The following is a 24,225-nucleotide window of genomic DNA, read 5'->3' on the forward strand; positions in this document are numbered from 1 at the left end:
TAATTGTAAATTTGCTTCCCTTGCATATTTTCAGTCAAAATCAATCTACTTTTGCTACAAAAACAATAGATTTACATACAACAACTAACTATGCCCAAAGGTCACAATCTGGGTCGGTCGTGCCATAGAACAGGGTTTTTATCCACCGCCTTGTGAAAATAAACAATATAAAGTGTATAATATAACCATTGTGAGTCAATTATTTTTGTACTATTTATTTGTATATATGGCTGACAGCAAGGTAAGGAATCATTGTATAAAGAAGAGTATTTAGAGAATAAATGATGGGATTTTGTCTTTTGCCTATCCAATATCGTGTCATAATGGATGGGCTGGCCAATATTTTGAGTAGTGGATGCTGGCGCAGCCGGTATCCACTACGATCAGTTTTTAATGTAATTTTTGCGAGAAAACTGCACTTTTTCAGACAAAAATAAAGTTACTTTTGTGAGGACATCCCCGTTGTTTTAAATGAACGAAACCATCATTTAACATCTAAGACGCCTTGAATCGCGTTTTTAGTTATCGCACATGTATTACGCTAACGCATTATCGCTGCGATCATTGAGGAGCAACAAGCGTGCGCGCCCTGACTAATATCACTATCAACTATTGTGAGATATTATACACCAGAAAACCAATCAAATTACGTGATTTCTTTACAAGACGCACCCACTGAATAAGTATGCTTTTTATTTTGTCCCTACATTTTGTATGTTGTATAATGTGATTGTTATGGAATACCAGTGTGAAACTTGACAGTTTATGTCATGTAATATGATATAGTTATACAAAACATCAATATGGCCAACATGTGATGATCATATATGTGATGTGATTGAGCGAAATCAGTCGGAAGTCGGAAATATTGATTTTGAGATACAGCAAACAAAAGAAGTATTTCCCTTTGTTTCCTTATTGTTTTGGAAACTCAACTGCTCACATCTTTTGAACTGGTTGTCCAAATTCAATGGGTTTTTCTACAAAATATAGCTTTGTAAATGCTGTTTACAATTCTATAAGAAACTGAAAATTGACTATGTCCAACTTCAGACTGATTTAGCTTGATCACACCACATATTAGTTACAAGGCCTTTGTGTTAACGGTTTAAAATATATTTGTGAAAATGCCATGCTCTAACCATGTGGTACTCATACAAGCAACAACAATAACAGTGTGCTACACCTTGGCACATTTACAGTATGCACGCGGGTGAATGTCACATGATGAACATGTGAATGTCACAAAACCTTTGTGTGAAAAGTGTGAAATATATTTGTAATTTTTAACCTGTATCAATATACAAGACAGTTGGGTGTTTTTTAAAGGCACATGTTTTGTGTGTGAAACATCATAAGTTGTGTGTATGTCATATGATGACTATGTGACAATCAGAAACCATTATGCTGTGTATGTAAACTGTGTGTAATATATGTGTGACAATTCATTCCATGTAGTGAACTTGTGTGGCTGCCATCTGATGACCATGTTACTTACAAAGCATAGATGTGACTCTTTTTACATTTTCATGTTACAAGTACATTTACATGTATATATCATGGCAAACAGCTACATTGATTACTGTGTTGCCTTAACATATCATTCATTGCTGAAGAGTAAGAGTTGCTTCACTTAACGCCATGAGAACTACCTGCCGATTGGCCAAAAAGAAGTTTTCATTATCAATTGGACCAATCAGCAACATTGTTAGAATAATTTCACCACACCAAAACATTGGGGTGACTTATTTGCAAAGCTCCATTCTGATTGGTGATTAAAGTGAAGATATCATGTAATTGACCAATCAGAAGCCATGTTAGATCAGCAGGTAGTGCTCAGGGGGTTAAAACAGTCAGCTGCAATTACCAACATAAACTTGGTAATATTTTGAAGGTAAAGAGAGATTATACCTTCCTCATACCAGTGTTGTAGGTCTCGAGACCAGGTCTCGGTCTCGAGACCATCTCGAGACCTGGTTTTGTAGTGTCTCGGTCTCGGATGTCAAGGTCTCGGTCTCGGAACTCAAAAGTCTCGGTCTCGGAACTCAAAAGTCTCTGTCTCTGACCTCAAAAGTCTCGGTCTCGGACGTTTTTTTGTTCGAGACCTGAAGAAAAAGATACGATTTTCTGTTGTTGTTCATTATTTATTCCTTACCCTAAATTTCAATGAATGTTGAAGAAATTGTTCAGAATAAAGATACAGAAATCATTTAAAAAAGTTATAAATGAATCATAAGTGAGCATGTTCGGATGTGAGCTTCCAATTTCAGTTCATGATTAAACATAGATGAGCAGGTGGTGAAAGCGAGGATCCCACTTAACTTTTGCAAGGGGAACATTCTCCACAAAAGCATAATAGATGAACAAATAGTTGCCCTGTGCAGTGTGCATTTTAAGTCATTTCAGCACGAAAAACATTGTGTTTTGGGCCCAATTTATGGCAAAATTACTCAATTTTGAGCGCTTCGCGCACTGGTGCTTCAAACACTGGCCCTTCACACACTAGCCTAATTTTGCCTCCATTATAGCCAACATCTCGGAACTTAGAGGTCTCGGAAGGGGTGGTCTTGATCTCGGAAGGTTTGGTCTCGGTCTCGATCTAGGACGGGCAGGTCTTGGTCTTGGTCTCGGACATAGAGGTCTTGACTACAACACTGCCTCATACATCTTGATCAAGTAAGATAGAGCCATTTGAATAACAAAGACAACATTTTGAACATTGCAAATTTAGATATCAGCTTCTTCAGAGTCATTTCTGTAATGCTTCTGGAAATGGGTCCTGACAAATAATTTGCTATGTTTTTAATTGACCTGTTTGAAGGGGGAAATCTTTTGACTGTTGAAATTCCTTATTTGTCATTCAAATTAGTGCACATATATATATAGTCCATAATCCCTCCTTGAGGCAGTAAATTATAATCAAATTTTGTGCTTCTCTCACAAAATGCTCATTTTTGCAGGAATCTATTACAATAGTTGCATTCCTTGCGTCATTTCATTTCTGAAAATGTACACTTTTATATACTTATCATTAGTACGTTTACAGATACAATAAAACACAATATCTAAATTACTGACTCAAGAGGTATATGGACTATAGAGAGGTATAAAAAATAGACAGCACACATTTCTCCATCTTGAATATCCTATTGAAATTATCTTCCAAGCATTTGCCTCTGTTTCAAATGTAACAATGCCTATCTACTTACTCATTATTTTAATGTTCAAAATAATGTTACAAAAAGTGATTGTAACATTTTATGTAAAGCATGACTGTTGATACTCAATCTTTACTGGAAAGATACAAATTATTTGTAGGGTCTGAAATTTATAGAGGCTCAGATTTTAAGAAATCATAACTTTGCTTGAATTATGTTAAATTTATTTCCTATTAACTCACTTGGCTGAAATTAATTTTGTGTTAAGCAGTGTGCATCTGAAACAACTCATTTTATTGTCAGGTTGTTTTGGTTTTACTCCTTATGAGTGTGAGGTATTGACTATTCATGCCATGCCACCAGTTCATCGTGTGTAAGGGATATTTAGTTAATTCATCATGTAAGTTGACACTCAACACCCCTCTTACTCAAGTGCAACTGGTGGCTACATCGTATGACTATAGTCTGTCTCGTCTCAAGTTGAGAGTAACACCATGTTGGATTTCGCAGTTGCAGATTCAAATCGTGCATGCTAACCTAATCCGCTGGGTATAGACATGCACGTAGATGGGCAATGCAACATGGCATTGCTCTCAACTTGAGACAAGACACACTATACACTACTCTCCCACTGTTTTTGGCAAGCTACAGTTCTTATGCCATCTATTTCACACTTTTAGTATTTTTAGACTCTGTTGTAAAGAAATGGGGTTTTAAATTGAACTTTAGAAATTGAAAAGTATAAATCACGTTAGGTCTAAGGCTGTGCTAACACTTTTCTTTGATGACTTTGACCACAATTTTTATTTTTTCAAATATCTTAAAAATTCAAGAATCTAAGCTAATTGAACAGACAGTAGCTCCAGTGACACCTCATTAATTTCCCTGGGCCTTTGGATGTATTGTAATAGGTATTAGAATTTAACTTTGAAAAAAAAAATCAATATAACAGGGCTGCAGTGCTAGTTGTTACACCCCTCCAGTGAATATTGGCCTAGTCCTACCAGGGAAAATATGCATGAGGTGTCACTGAATTATTGTAACAGATAATAACAAATTATTTTACACCCGTATTTCAAAAAATTAATTTGAATTTAAGCATTTCAATATTATTTATTATGTTTGTACTTCTTAGTTTTGTAGTATCTTATTAGTGGCAAGGAATCTTAAAATTATCACTGAATTATATTTTGTTTGTGTTTGCCTGCTTGTTATAAGGGCTGCATAATGGTGCAAGGTTAACAATATACACTGAAATAAGTAGCTGTAAGGTGAGAAAAAATACTATAATTATATTGAGCAGGATGACGGGTATGTTTGGTTTTAGTTTGTTTATATAGCGAAAATATATTTATACATAGCGTATTTGCTGTTTGATGATGATGGCATTTAGACTAAATTTATATATAATTGGTACTTTCATGCCGTTGATGGGTTAACATCTATCATGCATAAGATAACAAAAGTGAAGACGAGAAGGGTATCATATCGATGTTCACTCCATCAATGGCAGGAAAGTACCAGTTATAGGAATGGTCTATTTAATCTGTTTCACATACAAATTGTAGTCAATCTAGATTTGGAATGAATGGCTTTAAGGACACAAAATTTGTTATTATTTTCGTGCTTCACTGGATCTGTATTGCTTATTGTTAGTATTAGAAATGTGAATATCAAAAGTAGGTGGTTACGTTTGAAAATGCCTATTTTTTCCTTACCAAAACTGGCTTAAAAGTCTACCCAAATAAAATTAGAAATAATTTCTAGTAACAGAAATATGCCACAAATAAGTTGATTTTGCAGATAAACAAAAGGGGGTGAACCCCCACACTCTTGCACCCTACTGAAAATGATTGGTACCCATGCATTTCAGGGGGCTGTCATTTTCATTGGAAGGGTCCCAAATATGTCAGTGACTGGAGTCAATTTTTATAATGCCCCCAATCTTGGGTTGAAATTTGTATGACCCCCTTCCGCTCGCATATCCCAAAAACAGATTATTCAAAAGGTCTTGAAATGTGTTATATTTGAGTACCATGTAGTTAATTTGGAAAAAATGTATGCGTAGCAGGCAATTTTGATTGTAACTGCAATTTTGGTAAATATTTTAAATGATATTTATTAACACCAAAGAAAATGACAAGCTCCTAATCAATTGTAGACAAGACTGTCACACTCAAATGCAAGATCAACATCAAAGGATCTGGGCTGTAAATTAGTCTTGAACTTCAAGTAGACCCAATATTGCATTTGAAAGACCAACTAAAGGTCCGTTCATACTATGCCGCAATTGCATTGCGATGCGTTGCCGATGTATCAATTACTTTTTACCGCAACTCAACACAAGATCATCGCATTTCCAAATGTATTTAACTTCATTGCGATACCGCAATGCAGTATTTTGCAGTACAATGCAGTGCTGCAACGCACTGCATCGCAAGGCAATTGTGGCGTATTATGAATGGACCTTTAGTCTTTTCTATGGAAGTGGGTATCAATCTTTCTGATACAGTTTGTGGATCTTAAGTTAACTTTAAATTATACGATTGTGAAGATAATTATCATTCATCCGGGCAGTACTGAATTTGATTTATAATCCGATCTACTGGATTTACTTTTTATGAGTGGCAACAAATTTTTGCCACCAGAACATCACTTGGCCTGACATTGCATCTGGGACAGGATGTGAAATATTGCCACTCCTAAATTGTAAGTCCAGTAGATCAGAATACAATCTCAAATTCATAATAACTTTAAATGTGACATGATCAAAGGGAATGAGTCACATGTCGACCCTGGTCGAAAATGAGTTTTACATGTGTTTCTAACGAGGACATTAGAGCTTTCAGAAACTGATAACCCCAAGTTGATACGAGTTTTCGTTGCAAAGTTATGTCACTTTATCGATTGCTGAAAACAATAGAAAACAAAAGAATTTTTACACTTTCTTTGCCAATATCTCAAAATCAATGTTAGCGACATCCGACTCATTCCCCTTGATCGTGTCACAAATTATCTTTTTGTATGGTGAAGGAGGAGCATGTCTGTAGGTGATTTATCTTCAATTTATAAATGAGTGATTGTCTGTATATTGACAATTTAATCATGTTAATGGAGAGGCATTGTTGCCTTGTAAAGCTTTATGGTTACAAAATAAAATATATTTTCTGAATTATAAACTGGAATAGTGTATTCATTTGCATTATTTAATTGATATGAAGAAGGGGAGCAAGGAAAATTTGGCTGAAGTGGGATTCGAACCGGTGACCTCTGCTCTGCGAGACCAGTGCTCTTCAATCTGAGCTATCCAGCCCTATGATGGACGGCGATTCCAATTACCAGTATCTTTGCTTGGGTGCTGGTCAGAGCCATGAAATTGTGTGACAGTGTCAGCCCTACACCAATATTCATTTCATCAAGTGCCCCCTGGTGTTCAATCATATACCCTGGAAAACAGAACCAGGGTATACATGTAGGGTTCAATCCTGATATGGAATGACCGTCACATAATGCATACTTAAGGCAGCTGTGTACTCTCAGACATGCATGTAGTAAAAGTGCAATAACTTTGTAATTATTACAGCATAAGACATATAAAAGTATACATTTTTATGAAGGCAAGACATCAATAAATCTTAATATAAATACAGATTTGGGGTAAAACAACAATTATGAAGAAAATCACAAAAAAGTGAGTTTTTGGCAATATTTGTTAGGTACATCATAACAAAAAACACTCTTTCCAAAATATTTTATTTTGTTTTAGCTCAATCTTGAGGCTCCATTCCAAAAACGTTTTTTATTTTTTTGATATTGGCCTTATTTTTTGAGATATTGACCATATAAGGCATCAAATTGAACTTTTTAAATTCACAAGCGCCTATTTGCACAAAATCGGAAATAGACCAAAATATAAAAAAATGAGAAAACCGTTTCTTGAGTCGATCATGCTTTTTACGATGATCATATTTGCTTACCTATAGATGCTGTATTTATTGAGTTATCGTGTACCTAAATCGTCATTTTACCGAGAAAATGAACATTGAAATAATGGCTGTTGAAGTTTAAAGTGGTCACATTTTGCACTTTCATAGAATCTCACAGGAGAATGCGGCAGTTTTCGTTTTTCTACCTTACATTACATGAACATCGGGTAAATCCACGGCCCCTTGAGAAGTTTGAGCGAAATCCATTCATAACTTGATATTTAAATCGGGGAAAGAACTTGAAAAAACCCACATTTTATCAGCTAAAACGGAGCCATTTGACCACTAGGTTTTTGTGAAATCAGTGCTTTTCCATAAGATGCGCCGCGCATGCAGATAAGCGTCGCGTATTTGTGCGTTAACAAATTGCGCGATACGCAACGCGATGCGTTGTTGCGCGCGTGTACCCTGCTGGTACAACAAAGGTTTTCTTTCCTTTTCAATTTCAAACACGAGTGGAAGAGTGAAATAAAATCCTTAAAATATTGCAGTTGGAGTTTAGAAATCTGGATTTTCATTCCTTGTATTTATAAAAAACATAACAAAGTACAAACATATCAAAAAAACTCAATTTTGCGAAAGAAACAATATCTAGAGTACACAGCCGCGTTAAGCCAGGGAGTAAGTAGAGGTTTTCCCAGGTCCAGATCCAGGTCTATAACTGTGGTCCTGTCCTTGGTACCAAGTTACAATAGTGTCTCTCCAACTTATAGGTCGATATACATGCAGGCCTATATAATTATATGTATTTGAGCTAGGGAGTAAATAGGGGTTTCCCCAATCAGGAAGATCCTGGTCTATAGCTGTGGTCCTCTCCTTGGTGCCAAGTTTCAAAACTGTCTTGCCAACTTACAGGCCTATATACATGTATGCCAATATAATAATACAACTGTATTTGAGGTAGGGAGTAAATAGGGGTTTTCCCAATCAGGTAGATTCAGGTCTATAACTGTGGTCCTCTCCTTGGTGCCAAGTTTCAAATAGAGGTTGTGCATGAAATTATTGATTGACTCCAAACAAAGGATTTGAACCGGTGTCCTTCACCGTAATCATGGCGCAATGCAGTCAATTCAATCAAATGTTGTCATCAACCTATTTGATTGTAGTGCATTTGTTATGTGTGTGAGACGAACTGTCACGGTAGATTGCAACCATGCTTTTGTTGAATGCATTCGAGTAGTCCGCCATATTTACGATATAATACGTCATATGCACAACCTCTATACTATCTTGAAGAGGAAGCAGCTTCAATTGTTCTTATATGGCAGCCCAAAGTAAGCAATACTATCTTGCCAAAATGTCATCATTGTCCAACATAACAACACCCATCATTTCATTCCATTTGTGGTGATCTGATGCCAAAGTTATGACTGGTTCAAGTGTTTTTCTGTTAATTAAGTGATTTTCTTTTGCAATGAACACCATACAATGATTTATTACTAAAACATGCCATAAATGCACTAAACTAGGTACATTACCCCTCTTTAAATCCAGGTATGTACTTTCTCTCAAGATATATAGTGTGCAAATGTCTTAAATTAGATAAATTAGCTTTCAAAAACTTCAAATAAGTGCAACTTTGCTAAAAGACGAATTAAAATGGACATGGTACTTTTTTCTTACATATTTTTGGATCAAATATTCCAAAATGTTTATTACAAAATCAAAGAATTGTGTATATAGTTTTATAGAGGCCCGACTTTAATGGTGATAACAATGAGCATTTATTTTTTAATTCTGCAAGTTTGACTCCTCAACATTATTTCTCTAAATTAATGTGTAATGTATGTTATCTAATGTTTACTGATTTTGCTTGATCGCATCACATATGTCAACAGGTAAAGTTAATTTGATTTTCTCAGTTATTATTTTTGTACTGTGGTCTTTGATATTAGTAAAAAGTACATTTCAAATTTGTCCAAAAAGTCACACTCTCAGAAGCTCAAAATCAATTTCTTTAATCAAACATTGAAATAATTTTAGTGTCAGTGTATTTCTTAATAATATTCAAGCAATCTAATTTGTCTCACCTGGCAATGTTCACTGAATTCTAAAAAAAATCTAAAACTAAGCAGATTTTCAAGCAAGTTATTTGTTTGTTTTATTTTTGGGCATTGGATTGGACCTGATATTTGTAAAATAGCCCATATAAACACTTTAGCCAGAGAGTAATTAGGGGTTTTCCCAATCAGGAAGATCCAGGTCTGTAATAACTGTGGTCCTGTCCTTGGTGCCAAGTTACAAATACTATCTTGCCAACGTATAGGCATATACATGCAGGCCAATATAATAATATGTATTTGAGGTAGGGAGTAATTAGGGGTTTCCCCAATCAGGAAGATCCAGGTCTATAATAACTGTGGTCCTGTCTTTGGTGCCAAGTTTCTAAACTGTCTTGCCAAATTGTAAGGCTATAAGTGAGACTGGCGAATAGCAAAGAGTTCAGTATTGAAGAATTGGAGCTAGTTGATGCAACTCAAATTCAACTTCCTTGCTCTATCAGACACTTCAATTGGCATATTATCTAGCCTGACTGTTTTGAGTCGACGTGGGTTGGTAACTGTTTAAAGGTAAGTTAATTTACATTATTTTAATTTAAGAATCTCATCAGAGTGCTTGTTTGGCTAAAATATTGGGCTATTCTAGTTGAAATCCATTACACATCCCCTATGGAAGACATGACCTTAATCGCCCACACAGGAGGTGCTTGTTTGTTTAAACGGTCACTCCATGTGGAGACACACTTGGGTCCTGATGGGACCAGGCTCAAACAAAATGTTCAAGCCAGGCTAAAAAGCCTATATAAGCATGCTGGCCTGTATGGAAAGAGAAGTGAGAAACAGATTTGAAGACAAAGAACAAGGAAAAGAAGACCACTCCCAACAATCAAGTTAACAATTTGTAGATTTCATTTGTAGAAGATTTAGTGAAATTTGCAGTATTATGCCTTATGAAATTTGAGAATAGTTTTCAGTGAGGTCTTTATATTTAAGAGATGAGTTAGTAATACCGAACATGATTGGCTGAAGTTTCTGAACTTACAATAGGAAGTTTTATCTTTCATTCAATTGTGTACAATGATATCAAAATTGGAAGGTTGACAAAAGTTGGGATAAATTGGTCTCCAATGGAGCCACATCAAATATATCATACAGACACATGGTTCTATCTTCAGTAGATAGCTTATAACATTTTTGGATAAAGCTTTTGACTGTGTTGAATTTTCTGATCTTTTTATTTTTTTAAAGTGCTGTGAGTTGAGATAATTTGGTTGAAAATTTGTTTTTGTTTAAATTTTTACCAATTTTTACTCACACATTTTAATATTATAATGGCGAACTCTGAAAGTAAACAACTTCATATTACTTGCAGTGAAGAATAGACTTTTCAAACAGATTCATTTTGATTTTAAGCCTGAAGCATGATTATTTCCTGAATGCTCACATATAAATCAGTACCTCTTCAGTATTATGTGCAGTGTGGCGTTCGCGTTCCAATGTGTAACATGAGAGGACACAATCAATTTGTCCAAATCTAAAGAGCCGAAAAATGGCGAGCATTTGTGCATTTTTCTTTCCATTACTGTCATATTGTGAACTGCCAAAGAGCAGGGTTTTAGTTCAATATGTTAGGAAAATATTTTACCTGATGACCCCATGTTGATATTGGCTATATAAGCTGTTATTCGCTGAAAAAGGTACCACGAATCATGACATTTCTTGTCCCCTATTTTGATCCCTAGCTTACTGAATAAATACTGCTCACTGCACTGCACCTGCTTTTCTGAAATGTTCCTATCTTGATTTGAAATGGTCTATACAGGTCACATGAATATTCAATATCCAGAACAAAATATATTTCTTAAAGGGGCATTTTGTGATCCATAGCCTCATCCCTCAACTTTTTCCTCATCCCTCATACTCCTTTAATATCTTGATGCAAAATTTGGGGTAAATAAAATGCTTTATTCTGGTGATTTTGTCACATTCTGACCAAAAAAACATATATTGTTTACAGGTGGATTAAGTTTTAAACGATCTTTTTAAGTGGAAATTTTTGTAGAATATTAATTTTCGTGCTTTTCATGCTCAATGCAGCTACAGCAAATAAAATGTTTTTTTTCTGTGAGGTAAGACAACTAGAAAACAAGCTAAGTTGTTCAAAATTGGAGAGGCGTGATAAGCTACACCCACAAAAATTTCGTTATAAATAATGCAACATCCAATTTAACATGTCGCAGTTGTATCCACGAATCATGCATTCTGTATAATTTGGTAACCTATAGCCAAGCTTTAAATATCCATCATCATTATCATCCGCTTCATCATCAACATCATCATTGCCATGATCATCATAGTTGTTAATACAATGACATCAATGGTGATGGCAAACATATTAACCAGTTGTGTTAAGCCCTTGAATTATTTATTTTTCTAATTTATTGAAAAACTTTCATATTAATCCACTTATTTCATTTTGATCATTTTGACCATTCAGGGAGTGAACCTTAAGTACAGTCAACAACTTTCAATTGTGAAGCAATGGAACTCTTGCTCGTAAAGATCTGCATATTCACCTTCATGGTACCATTGGTGATGTGTGGCACCTGTCCTGACTATTGGACTACTTATGGAGGGCACTGTTACAGGTAGGATGTTTATCTATATGGTCCACAACTTATAAGTTCCGCCCTAATACTTTTTAGAATAAGTCAAAAAATATTTTACGAAATGTAAAAAAATATATAGCCCCGTCACACGTCATTGCGTTCAGTCACAATGATTAATTGTGTAAGTAAAGAGGCCGTTTTAAAAGTTGCATTTGAGTCCATAGCAGTCAGGTTTTCTTTAACAAACGCATGAATAGACCTGGCCTACTGTATTGTTTGAGAGCGGACTCCTATGGACTCACGATGCAACTTTTAACAATGTTTTAAACTTTTTTACATAATGAACCATTGTGATTGAACGCAATGAGGTGTGACACTATAATTTGGTCCATCTGTCTAAAACAAATACGGCTACCCATTACATGTTTGCATTTTGTCAAATATTTTTTTGATTTATTTAAAAAAGTATTTAGGGGGGAACTTATTAAGTTGTGGACCCTATATTATTATTAGTCCAAACAAACGAATAGTACACTACAAGATTTGTGGCGATGGAGTACCTCTGCTGCAATGTTACTTCGCGGCTACGACCGCTGCTACTACCGAGTACCCATGCCCTTTGTGGCCGACGTTGGTACTACACCAAAGTACCAGCGTCGGCCAACATACTGTAGATACCCCGTAGCAATGTACTTACATCGATACTCCACCATGCGTCACCTAAGAGTCAACTGCGATGTACCGAGTAGGTGACTTATAGGCACACCATAGTCGGGGGTACTTCGAAGGCCCTTCAGCGGAAGTACCTGCACAGTAACCGCATCCATGGTGTACCCATGTGTCAGCAGTGAAGTAGCAGTGAAGGTACTCACCCGCGAGGTACTCCATCGCCAAAGTCCTTTGATCGTAAAGTTCAGTGACTTCAAAGCGCGCGCGCCCGTGGTACAACTACGCGGCCGACTGTGCGTTCAACAAGGCTTGCACACGAACGCGTTGAAGTGGAATTATTAATTTGTTATAATCTGGATGCAATTGCTTGTTGCACAATGCAGTTTTTCCGTACGCCGGCGACAGTGTTTAAATCCTGTTGTTTTTCTTTTGTTTTCCGTTTTGTTCCATTATGCGAATAACACTTTAATTTGTTTATTGTTATTTTCAATGTTTTAATAATAATTCAATGTTACTCAGGCGGCTAGGCCTATGTTATGTGAAGATCTTTCGGCTTTATATAGGTTTTCCCGGCCAATTTCGCAAATTATGTGTTCAGTTTAATAAAAGGGTCGTTCTTTTTCGCGCCCGATTGAATAAGCATAACTAATCCCGGTTTCTTTTTTCGCATTATGAGCAATCGATTTAATTTTGGGTCAATCAAATTAATGTATGTTCAGAACTATTCATTATTGTGAATTCAATTTCGTTCTGACGCTTCTAAATTCACCATTACACGTCTAATTTGAAGAAATGGGCACCCAATTTCACCACAGATGAAGACGGGACTGTGAAACAGTGTTAATCCGATTTTCAGTTTCATGCATTGTCAATCTAATTAACAATAATGCATTCAATTTGAAATTATGGGCATATTCAAGTCCACTGACATTGCAAATAATACAGAGTACGCCTTTAGCTAAAACTGAAACACTAAAACGTGTTGATAGTTAATGTTTGTACAATGAAGTAGGCCTATACATTAGGCAGTGTTCAAGTTCATTCATTAAATTAACACATTCATAAATTAACACATGAACGCTTGCAATGTATAAATACGAATGCAACATGTTCACACAAGAATGTCTTAAAATGTGTTTAAAACATCGTTTCACACGTTCGTGTGTTAACACTGTAACATGTTAGTCTTCACATTACAGGTGCTAATGTGTTCATAAATGAACACTACCTGCTCACTTTCACTGAAAGTTCAAGTATATGGTTTAGGCTTCTCTGTATTTTTTGCAAACAAACATCAATCTGTAAATGTTTTATATCCATATTTTCACACAATCATTTGAACACAAAATAGGTCTATATATGTTCTATTTTCCTTATATATATATTTTTATATTACTCGTAACCTCCTTCTCGTAACTCTTAAATTAATATGTTTCATTATTCTTTGTTTTCTTTGTTTTCTTCACTGTAAAAAACAACGGCTAACACTTAATAAACACTAAAGCGCGTTTATATTTAGACCTTTATATCCTACTCGTAAAAGTATACGAGGCGTTTAATACGACTAACTATAACATTAAGATGTTTATATTGGAGATAAACGTGTTGGAGTGTTTTCTCTATACACGTGTTACGGTAGTCGTATAACGCCTCCTATGCTTTTACGTGTCTGATATAAGATAAGTGTTATCAGTATTTTTTACAGTGTATATATAGTTATTCCGTTATAGGTCCAGTTAAATAGGCCTATTTGCCTCCTAATTATTGTTTTCCTTGAAACAAAATATTGTTCGTTATCAAAGTTGCGTATGTATATAACGGTATATATTGCGCTGTGAAAACAAAGTCTATACAGGGTAAACACTATTCTATAGACACCACCTTCTCCTCAATTTGTAAACACGTTTAAATGTTAAACATGTTTAGGAATTTGATACCTTGTGTTTAGATGTTTTGAAAATTAGCATTGGTGGTTAGACACTGTTTTTTGCAGTGTATTTTCCCTTCATTATAACAATCACATATATAGGCCTATAGCCTATATATTGAGTTTTATATATATTTGGTTTAAGGGGGGAATTTCGTGATTTTAAAGTCAGGTTAGGATTTTAAGTTCATTGAAGCAGTTCTCTTTAAATCATAATGTATATTTTAAAGTTCCTTCAACCTTCAACGTCTTGTCTCGCCAAACATCTTGGGAGGTAAGTTTGAGCATGATTGTACCATCCCGTGCACTTTGCCAAGGTGATCTCGCCCACATTTAGGCGAGCAACTTCTTGCAGACCTCGAGATCTCCAGACTTGAAGATTTACACCAGCTTGTGCTGCTGCATTGCGGTCTCCCATCCGTTCCTGCCATTGGGGAAGGCCGAGCATGCGTTTCACTCCAGCTTTGAATGAGAATGCGCCATTTCTGTGGGGTTCAGAAATGGCGAATCTGGAGGCAGACGTTTGATGACAAAGTTTCTCGCGTTTGGCGGTAGCTGTGCCATGATGTGTGGACGGCGTTGTCATAAACTAAATAAATCTGTTCTTCACCTGGAAAAAATCTGCGGCACTCTCGAACTGTATCGGCGAGGAATTCCTCGAATGACGCTCTCGTCACAGTCTCTGAGGAGATGCGATGGCTTACTAACCCAACTTCCCGAAATGGCGAAAGTGACATTCACATTTTTGCCTCTTTGGTGGTGTACAATTCTTCGCGCAGGCTCTCCACGTGGAGCCCTACCATATGACCGTCTTGTCCAAATATTATATCCACATTCATCAATGTAAATGGTATGTCCAATTACAGCGTCCTGCAGAAACCAGTTTGCAAATTCAACTCTTAAATCCAAAACACGAGGTGCGTTCCGCTGATCCGGGACATCTTCCGCGAGTTTTAAAGTAATGAGCATTCCATCTAGGGTACGAGCAATGGTACTTATGGACACCGCTGGCTTGTTTGGAAGAGCATGTCTCAGTTGGTTATTTATTTGTTGTAATGTCAGAAGCGGATTTTCTTCTAGGAAGCCCTGGACAGCTCCTCTCATCTGATCGTCAATCTTTTGGTTTTAGGCCCACCTTTAGGGAGCTTATCTCGTCTGCCTTCGCGAAGGTACGTAGCAACAATTGATCTGGCTGTAGAGTGCTTAATGTTCAAGGTGTCTGCCACCTCTAGATAGTCAGCATCTTCATTTTCAAAGGCATCTATCAGCCGCTTTCTATCCAAATTCGTAGTACGTTGATACCGTCCTCGCATTGCCATCTTTAATATCTCGTAGACTGAAATAGTCGAATGAACTGCTTAAGAAATATTGAGTTTGAAACTGTTTTTGAAAGAAATTTGCATATCAGCAATGTGATTCTGCATGCACCTGCTAATTTGATTGAATATATTTTGGTTTTGTTAACCAATACATTAAATTGAATGTACGAATAGAATCGTAAATCTTGTCTCATTGAAATTAACTGCACAAATTGCGTAATTGGGTGATCAGTTTAGAAAGTTGAATGCCCCTTTAATGAAATCGAAAAGATGAATTGCTAAATTGAAAGTAACATTCGACCTAATCATTCAATTTCGCGTGAAAAGAATGACAATATGTTAAATCGAGCGAACAAGTTGCGTAATTGGGTGCTCAGTTTAGAAAGTTGAATGCCCTTTAATGAAATCGAAAGATGACTCGCTAAATTGAAAGTAACATTCGACCTAAGCATTCAATTTCGCGCGAAAAGGAATGACACTTATGTTAAATCGAACGAACAAGTTACGAAATTGGCCGGGAAAACCTATATTTGCCTTGTTCCAATAAATTCAAGAACATATTAATCAATATAAATCAATATGGCAACAGAAACAAATAAGAAATAGCAACCCGCTTTCCTCATTTTCTTGCCAGAGTACCGATGTCGGTACTCAGCTGCAGAGTACCTGGCAGGTGACTACCAGTGCCGGTCCTCGGAGTACCTTCAAACTACCTACGCCACGAGTTGTAGCCGGCTTGCTGGGCCACAAGGGTCTGGTGGCCGACGTAGGTACTCGAGAGTAGCAGCGCTGCTACTCTCATGAGAATCCCGTAGTGTATGTGTGGCAACAGTTCTAACTGTTGCACATCATATGGAGGGCACTGTTACAGGTAGCCCTACAGATAATTGAATGTTTGCCTATTAGGTTAAACAACAAAAAAACCAGTATGCATGGCATCTGTCCTAACTATAATTAAAGACAGAGATAAAAAGAATTTATTGTGTCTGACGTCCTCTGTCAATCAAATTCGAGCACGGTTTGTTTACAAGTGTCGTGATGATGACTTGCTGAACATGGCGATACAACCGGGCGCCTTATTGTTAATTTTGCACCTTCAAACATGCAAAACATCTCAAAAGTTAGGTCTTGATAGTAGGAAACTTTCTTTGGCGAAGGCACCATGTCAACAATGCCTAGAAAGCTGTTTTTTGCCTTTAAAAGTACGTAATTTTTCGCCATTTGCTGCTATTCCTTTTCTCCGATCAGCACCAGATAGATCGGTCTTCCTTTTACGCGCTATTAACCTGTGTAAACCAATCAAAGATCGTAATTGACAGTGACATCAGACGCGATAAATTCTTTTTATCCCTGTCTTTAATTATACTGGACATCATATGAAGGGCACGGTGACATTTCCTACCTATCTTCAGGCACAGGTTTATTATTAGGGAAAAGTGAAAAGCTGCAGATTTTGATGGCTTTACAGAGAGCTGGAGATGAAGTAAAATTCGTAAGACTCCCACAAAATGTGTGAGGGTTGATCAATCTGCATTCTATAGTGTGTCTTGTGTCAAGTTGAGTGTAATGCCATGTTGGATTTCGAAGAGGCAGATTTGTTTACGCGATTGCGTTGGCATCTGGGCATTGGCAGCGTACTGACAAATCTCACAGGATTAGGTTAGCACATGCAATTCAAATCTGCCACTGTGAAATCTAACATAGCATTACTTTCATCTTGAGACATAAAATTTGTTTCCACTATTTGCTCTGTATAAACCTGTTCTTTCATGGATCTTTCATTTCAGATTGTATAAGGCTCAAGTTTCATGGACAACTGCCCGAAGCCGTTGCATACACAATTATGCATATTTGGTCAGCATAAACTCCCTTTCCGAAAACAACTTTGTTTCCTACCTATCTTCAGGTTCCAGTGAACATGCTTCAGGTGCAAGGACGTGGATTGGATTAGGCCCTAATTATCATAATCAGAATCCAAAGCTTTGGATGGATGGTAACACCATGTCATACCACCGATGGTACAGTGGTGTACCAAATAATGGTAATAATGGTAATGAAGGATGCATTGAAACAAATTATCGTGGAAACAGAGGCGTATGGAATGATGAGCCATGTCGTCATTATCGACAGTACATTTGTGAAAAATATTAGCATTAGGGACCCCATAGGCCTTCAGCAGGAAACGTCATAAGCTCCTAATAGTTATACCCAGATTATACTTTCTTATCTTACTATGTTTAGGATTGTATGATTGATTAGGAACTTTTTCATTGGTAATTTGAATGATTTTATCCATGGGACAAAACCTCCTCCTTTAGTCCACCTTTTTTTCAGGGCCTGTTGGTCCACACCTTTAGCTGAAGACATTCTCATAATGGGAATTGGTTGAAGGTAGGAGGTCTTGCCCATGGTCTAATTTGTGCACTTTATGTGCTTTAGGCCAAAAAAAAAATTGTTGTGTTGCCCTCAACCGTCCGACCCTAAATCCTGAAAAATCAGGGTCGCAATTTTTTTTTTTTTTTTTTTTTTTTGAATGATGATTTTTACAGATTTGTTCAAAAACTCAATGCTTTTCACTTAAAATTAATATTTTCTTGAAAGACTAGTCTTTAATTGATGTCTAACAGGTATCCAGAAGTCAAAATTGACAGTCCCCTAATTGAAGAAGCATTATTTAATATTTGAGGGGATTTTTAAAAACTGAAGGTTTAAAAAAAAAAAAAAAAAAGAAAAAAAAAAGAAATCCGACCGTCCTACCCAAATTTCCCATTTTCCCACTTGAGGGCAACACAACAATATTTTTTTTTGGCCTTATGATAATCTATACAGTCTGTTGTATTTGTAAATTACACATCAATTCAGCTTTTAGCTGCGACTTTGTTTTACTAGACCATGAATAATATTAATCCTTGAATACATTCATCAGGTCTCCACATAACATCAAGTTTTGGCACATTGCAGCTACTCATGGCAGCTATTGCACTTACCCACTTCTGGCACTGAGCAGTGGAATTTGTGCTTTGTATTTGTGTCACACAAAGTGAACCATTTTGCCATTTTTGGGAAACTTCTGGAAATACCCTGAGGTATCTTTTAAAACTTGGAGGAGTATTTCATGACCCTAGCATCCTCATCTTCCTATCAATAGATATCCACAAATAAAGCTTGTTCCCAAAATTGCAGTTGATTCAGATTTTGCGTTGGCGAGTTAGGCCTATACATGATTATGTGTATGCTGCTCCTTAGACAATGTGTTGTTATTTTGTTCTGGTGTACCAAGTAAATGATACAATGTACACACATTGAAATGTTGTTTAATAAACAACTATTTACTTATGCACTCAAAGTGCATTTATAGGGGTGCATAAACAGGCTTCACTCTGAAGTCCAATGGGATCACACTAAGGTTGAATATGGTCAGCTTCTTTATTTTTGGTTTAAAGTGTAAACTAAGCTAGAACCATATGGAGAATTGTATTATCTGTTTATGTAGTTATGCATATGTTCTAGCTTGTTGTATCCCTTTATTAATTTTTATAAAATTGTGAAATTTGTAAAAATCTGATTGAGTCAGCTCATTCAACCAAAGCCAAACTTGAATGTTTGTGTTCTTTTAGTCATTAATGTGAAATGAAAATAAAATAAATGTAGGCACTTATATAGCAGCTTAGATCGATAATCAAAGTGCTTTACATTTATTCCACTGCCACTAGGATATATCACACCATTTGGCAGCCAACAATAATGTTGCTGGTATAACTACATCCCATAGCAGCTCCCATAATACACATAGGTGGAGTGGGGCAAGCCAGATAAAGTGTCTTAGACACAACAAGTTGGCCCTGCTGGGGCTCAAACCCACAACCTCACAGTCATGAGTTGAATGCTCTAACCGTTAGGCTACCATGCTCTAAATTTACTAAATTAAAAATTTGATAGAATAAAAATAAAGGTAGGGATTTTCATAAAATTTTGAAGTTCAATATTTTTAGCTGAAAGTTCTTTCATTTGAAAGAGAATCAAATTACCTAAACAATAAGGGGTCAATCATGTTTCTAGTGCATATACTTGTGAAATTACAGACAAAAATATGTCACCAAATTGCCCAAAATTGTGAGTGTGTGCATGAAGTTGTGACAGCAGGCACATGTACAATCTACACAACTGTATGTGACCCCAGATGACTTCCTATTCTTTACTGTAAGAAATCTGTTTTGGATGGTCTTGATTTATGTGCAAATTACTTTTGCGCTTTAAAGAGCTTCGACTTGATGGAACATAGATTGCACTATGGGATCGTTTATGAATCCAGTATTATGCCAGGAGGCCTACCAACATAAGTCAACATCACTTAGGGTTTGGTTGACAAAAATAAATTTTTAGTGATTTTTCCCATTGAGCCCCACAGTAAAGCCATTTTTGGACCGTAAATGCACATTCCACTAATAGCGCCACCAATTTTAATAGTGTGTGATGTGAGCTTGCCTGTATTGTTTTTTAGCCGCTGTTGTGCATCTCATATAACACAGGCGACATCATTATCGCCTTGTTGTTTTACGGCAAATATAATGACGTCGCCCGTGTTATATGAGACGATAGATGCACGATAGCGGCTAAAAACAATACCTTTATTCTCATTCTACCAAATTTTAATCAAATTAAATCATTTTACAAGGAATTACATATGGTTTAGAACCGATCAGTCCTGTTATTGCTGATTGGTTCAAATAGTGAGTATGTGTATTACGTTAATCACGCACACGCTGACCGTGTTTATATTGTGTTGTATCCACGACTCAGAACCAATAAGATTTCAGGAACTTTCTCAAGTGTTTAAGCATATTGTTTCTTGATTTGTTTTTGGCGTGTAACTGCTTTTTCTTTTTTTTTTTTTTTTTTTGGCAGATGGGGGAGGAGGTTGGCAGGGTTTTTAAAATGTGGACTGTCCCAGCAAACAAAATGTTTTACATAAAACATTTAAATGACAAGTTATATAAAGGGAATAAATAATTTTAATAACATTCAAAAACAGTTTTAAAAGCTTGCAGCAAAACACTCTAACAAATATGTTATTTTTAAGTGTTGACAAACTATTTTACAAAATCGTTTGGTAAAAAATGTTTGAACAACTGTTTCCAACGTGGTTGCAAGGCACTAGCCAGAGGGGTGTCCAGGTGTCATTTGGACAACCTGTTTCAATTTGGACATCCTAAAATTCTAATTTTTATAATAGGGAATAGGAAGTGGACATCCTGATTTTGTAGAATAAGGTATTTTTGACCATTTTGGAAACCCTAAAGACACCCCTCTGGCTAATGCCTTGTGTGGTTGTAGTGTTTTTCATATAAAAAATGTATTCATAAGCTTTATATAAGCCAACATTTACAAGCAAACATGTATTTAAACAAATTTTGTGTTTGCTGTGTTCCTTTAAAAAGGTCTGCTTAGGTCAGGATAATTTGGGTAAATTTAATATTGCATTCAAGCAAATTGGTACTACAACAGAATGCATGAATATTTTGTATGACAAAAATAAAATCAAGAGAGCAAGTATGCTTGAATTTGTGTAAAATCATTGGTTTTATTTCCAAAATTACAGCTCTGCTTGTGCACAGAATTATAACATTAATGCATGAATGAAATCTATACAAAAGTGGACTATAAAAATAATTACATTGTATCATATTTTCTCAGCACAAATGGCACATACATGTACGTTATTTCTCTATATTTAGAAAAATATCAATAGCGTCAAAATAAACATAATTACAAAATACATTGACATTGAATACAAGATGTGACTCACTCCCAAAAACCTGGAACAAGTTGCCTAACATGATTTTGAGTTATAGGCTTGTTAAGAAAACATTCTCCAATAAAAAAAATCAAGTTGTCAAATTCCTAATTTATGGTTTTTGACCATGCCACTAAGTGAATGTCCACATCTTTGAAAGTACTTATTTAAAAGATTCATTTAATCAAAAATTAACAGTTTAACTATGTTAATCTTGTGTAAAGCAGAAAAGTAATGGGTGCATCTCTCACAATAGCAAATGTAATATCAAGCTATTACAACTTTATTCATATCTTCAAAAGTATACATAGTATTTCACATGGAACTTTGCTGATGTGGCCTAGTACTGGGCGTGCTGTGCAAAATAATTATGGTGGTGCATAATGGAACACACGAAAAGGCTTTTGAACAGTCCAGACAAATTGATACTTTAACTGGACCATATGAGTAGGCACTTTGCAATGGGCCACATCAAGCAACTTCAATTATTTGAGCCTGTACTCAGGCTTTGAGTTTTGAGGAGTGCGAGTGCTATCACACTCCTGCCTTCCTTACATTTGTAAATGATCATAAGGAGTGTGATTTAAAGCACCCTTAATTTTAAGCTTACATCACATTTAAGTGTAATCACACTCATTCACAAAATAGCACTCCTCACAAGTTTGATGAGTGCTATTTATCACACTCCTCAATTTTTTAAAACTCAAAGCCTGTGTACTGGGTAACACATTATTCTGGCCAGAACTGGTCCAGCTCTGGCTGCAATAGAAAGTATGACTGTATTGGTGCTACACCATATTGGACCAGTTCTGGCAGATTTTGTCTAGTCCAATGCTAGTACTGATGTTATCTGGCCCATCCCTGAGTATATAATGACCTTTTCGTCTGGTTCAGTACTTGTGGAAATTTGCTGTATAATTTTGGTATCAATTTTAACAAGCTTATTGTGTACTGCATACATTTATATTAAAATCATGAAATGTCTACAACTGCATCTTGTTCTTGGTTTTGTCAGAGTGGGTCACATATATGTTCAGTATAGACAAAGATTTATCCTTTGGTATCATTATATTTTAATATTTTCAGTTTCAAAAATTATAATTTTATGACGCTGAAAATTTATGTTGATTTTGTTGTCTTACAGTGATTCAACCCAAACAAGTAAACAGAATATTATTTGTGGCATGATATGATCCAATCAGGCCATAGGAGACCATTTTGAAACTTTAAATAATATTTTCATTAACAACTTGCCCAGTGACAAGCTACTTCTAAACATCCCTTGCATACTTGTTTTACAACTTGAAATGTGCAAGCTATATCACAATGTTCGGTACCCATCAGATTTGACATCAATTAAAAGGTCTGCCTCTTCAAAATGTAACATTGGATGCTCTTGATATGACCACAAATTGCCATTTTAGGACTCTTACTAATGTTTATCTACAAATGAGATGGATCTAATGTTGTATTTTGACGAGGCAGTCTTGTCCATAATCACTAGGACTTGATGGGTACCAATCATTTTGATACAGCCTTATTTGATCTACTTTGCAATTCAAAATGTCTGCCTTTTAGTCTTGTTGGATCAACTTGTACTACATTTAGTTTCTGTGGACAATTACAAAAACAGTATGCCCTGCAGCAGAGGTATAAAAATAAATGAACACACCCATATTTGAGTTCGTTTGTGTGCTTGTTTCTGTCATTATTAAGCTATGAAAAAAAGAACACAATTTCTTTGGTTTAGGTACAATTATTTAAAAATATAATTTTACAAGTTGTTAATTTTGTTTTTCAAAAATAAAATGAAAGTAACATATTATCAAATGAAATTTATAACATACTTGGTAGAGACTTTAGTGCATCAATATTGTTAGGTATGGTCATCCAGTGACCAGCATCAATTACTACTGTAGTACCTGAGATAAAACCAGCTGCATTCGAGGCCATAAACAGCGTCAAATCACCTACTTCTCGTTTGGTTCCAACACGTCCAATTGGTACCACAGATGCTACTTGAGAAGCCATTGGTCCAGCTGGAATGTCAAGGAAAAATAGCAAGGAAATATTCCATATTTGAATAAAAAACAGACTGTTTTTGTTCCTTCTTAAAATTAATTTCTTTGTATGTTTGCATGTTGGTGTGTGACGTACATCATGCATGCCCCAATTGGTGGGTGTATGTGGGGGGGGGGGTGCACTTGGGTGTGTCTGAAGTTTAAGTTAATAGTTTATAGTAATTAGATAGGCAAAGCAGCAATGATAACAGATCTTGTGACATGTAGTCTGTACACAAGTAGTCTTAAAATTGGTTCAGTGTGACATGCAGGTTGGGATAGCAAGGAAAGCAGGTTGGATCAAGGACACAGAATTAGAAAAGGAAAACAGGAACTCGACCATCATCTTGATACAGCATGGGGCAAAAATTAGGGTTTTTGGTTTCCCTCGGAATGCTCTCAAGGAATTCGTTCTTGAGGCATTCTTTACCATGCAAGAGACATCGCATACTAAGCGTAATTTGATACGCTTCATAGTGAAATGCATCAATTGCAAGGCGCTAAAGATGAGACTCAGAATTGTTTTCGTTCGTCTCTGCAGAAAGTGGCTCTAGTAGTTAGCATGTTTTGGTGGTAGGTGTGCTCTGTTGGAGGCCTGAGGCCTTTTAAACATCTGATCACAGGTAATGTAATATGTCCTAATACTCACAAGATTTGATGGGTGCAGCAAGCTGCTAAGAGTCTCTTAATTCTAGAAAATTAT

General features: G+C 36.1%; 1 protein-coding gene, 1 long non-coding RNA gene and 1 pseudogene across 4 annotated transcripts in view; 1 reads left to right on the forward strand and 2 right to left on the reverse strand.

Moving 5' to 3' along the window:
* The first annotated feature begins 9,679 nt into the window (after positions 1-9,679).
* LOC140156733 (uncharacterized) lies at positions 9,680-22,420 on the forward strand. Its single transcript, XR_011859582.1, has 3 exons — positions 9,680-9,714; positions 11,642-11,792; positions 17,456-22,420. It is a non-coding gene; the product is annotated as an uncharacterized lncRNA (long non-coding RNA).
* Positions 14,355-15,786, reverse strand: LOC140156264 (uncharacterized; annotated as a pseudogene).
* LOC140156731 (peroxisomal 2,4-dienoyl-CoA reductase [(3E)-enoyl-CoA-producing]-like) overlaps positions 21,419-24,225 on the reverse strand; it is a 29,241-nt gene continuing 26,434 nt past the window's right edge. The window contains exon 8 of one of the 3 annotated variants that reach the window (XM_072179674.1): positions 21,419-23,501. In XM_072179674.1, the coding sequence (XP_072035775.1) occupies positions 23,299-23,501 (203 nt within the window). In that variant the 3' untranslated portion in view covers positions 21,419-23,298. The remainder of the gene's footprint in view (positions 23,502-24,225) is intronic. The other 2 variants (XM_072179673.1, XM_072179672.1) reach the window with 2 other exon arrangements.

This window comes from Amphiura filiformis, chromosome 7 (assembly GCF_039555335.1).
Source record: "Amphiura filiformis chromosome 7, Afil_fr2py, whole genome shotgun sequence".
Lineage (NCBI taxonomy): Eukaryota > Metazoa > Echinodermata > Ophiuroidea > Amphilepidida > Amphiuridae > Amphiura > Amphiura filiformis.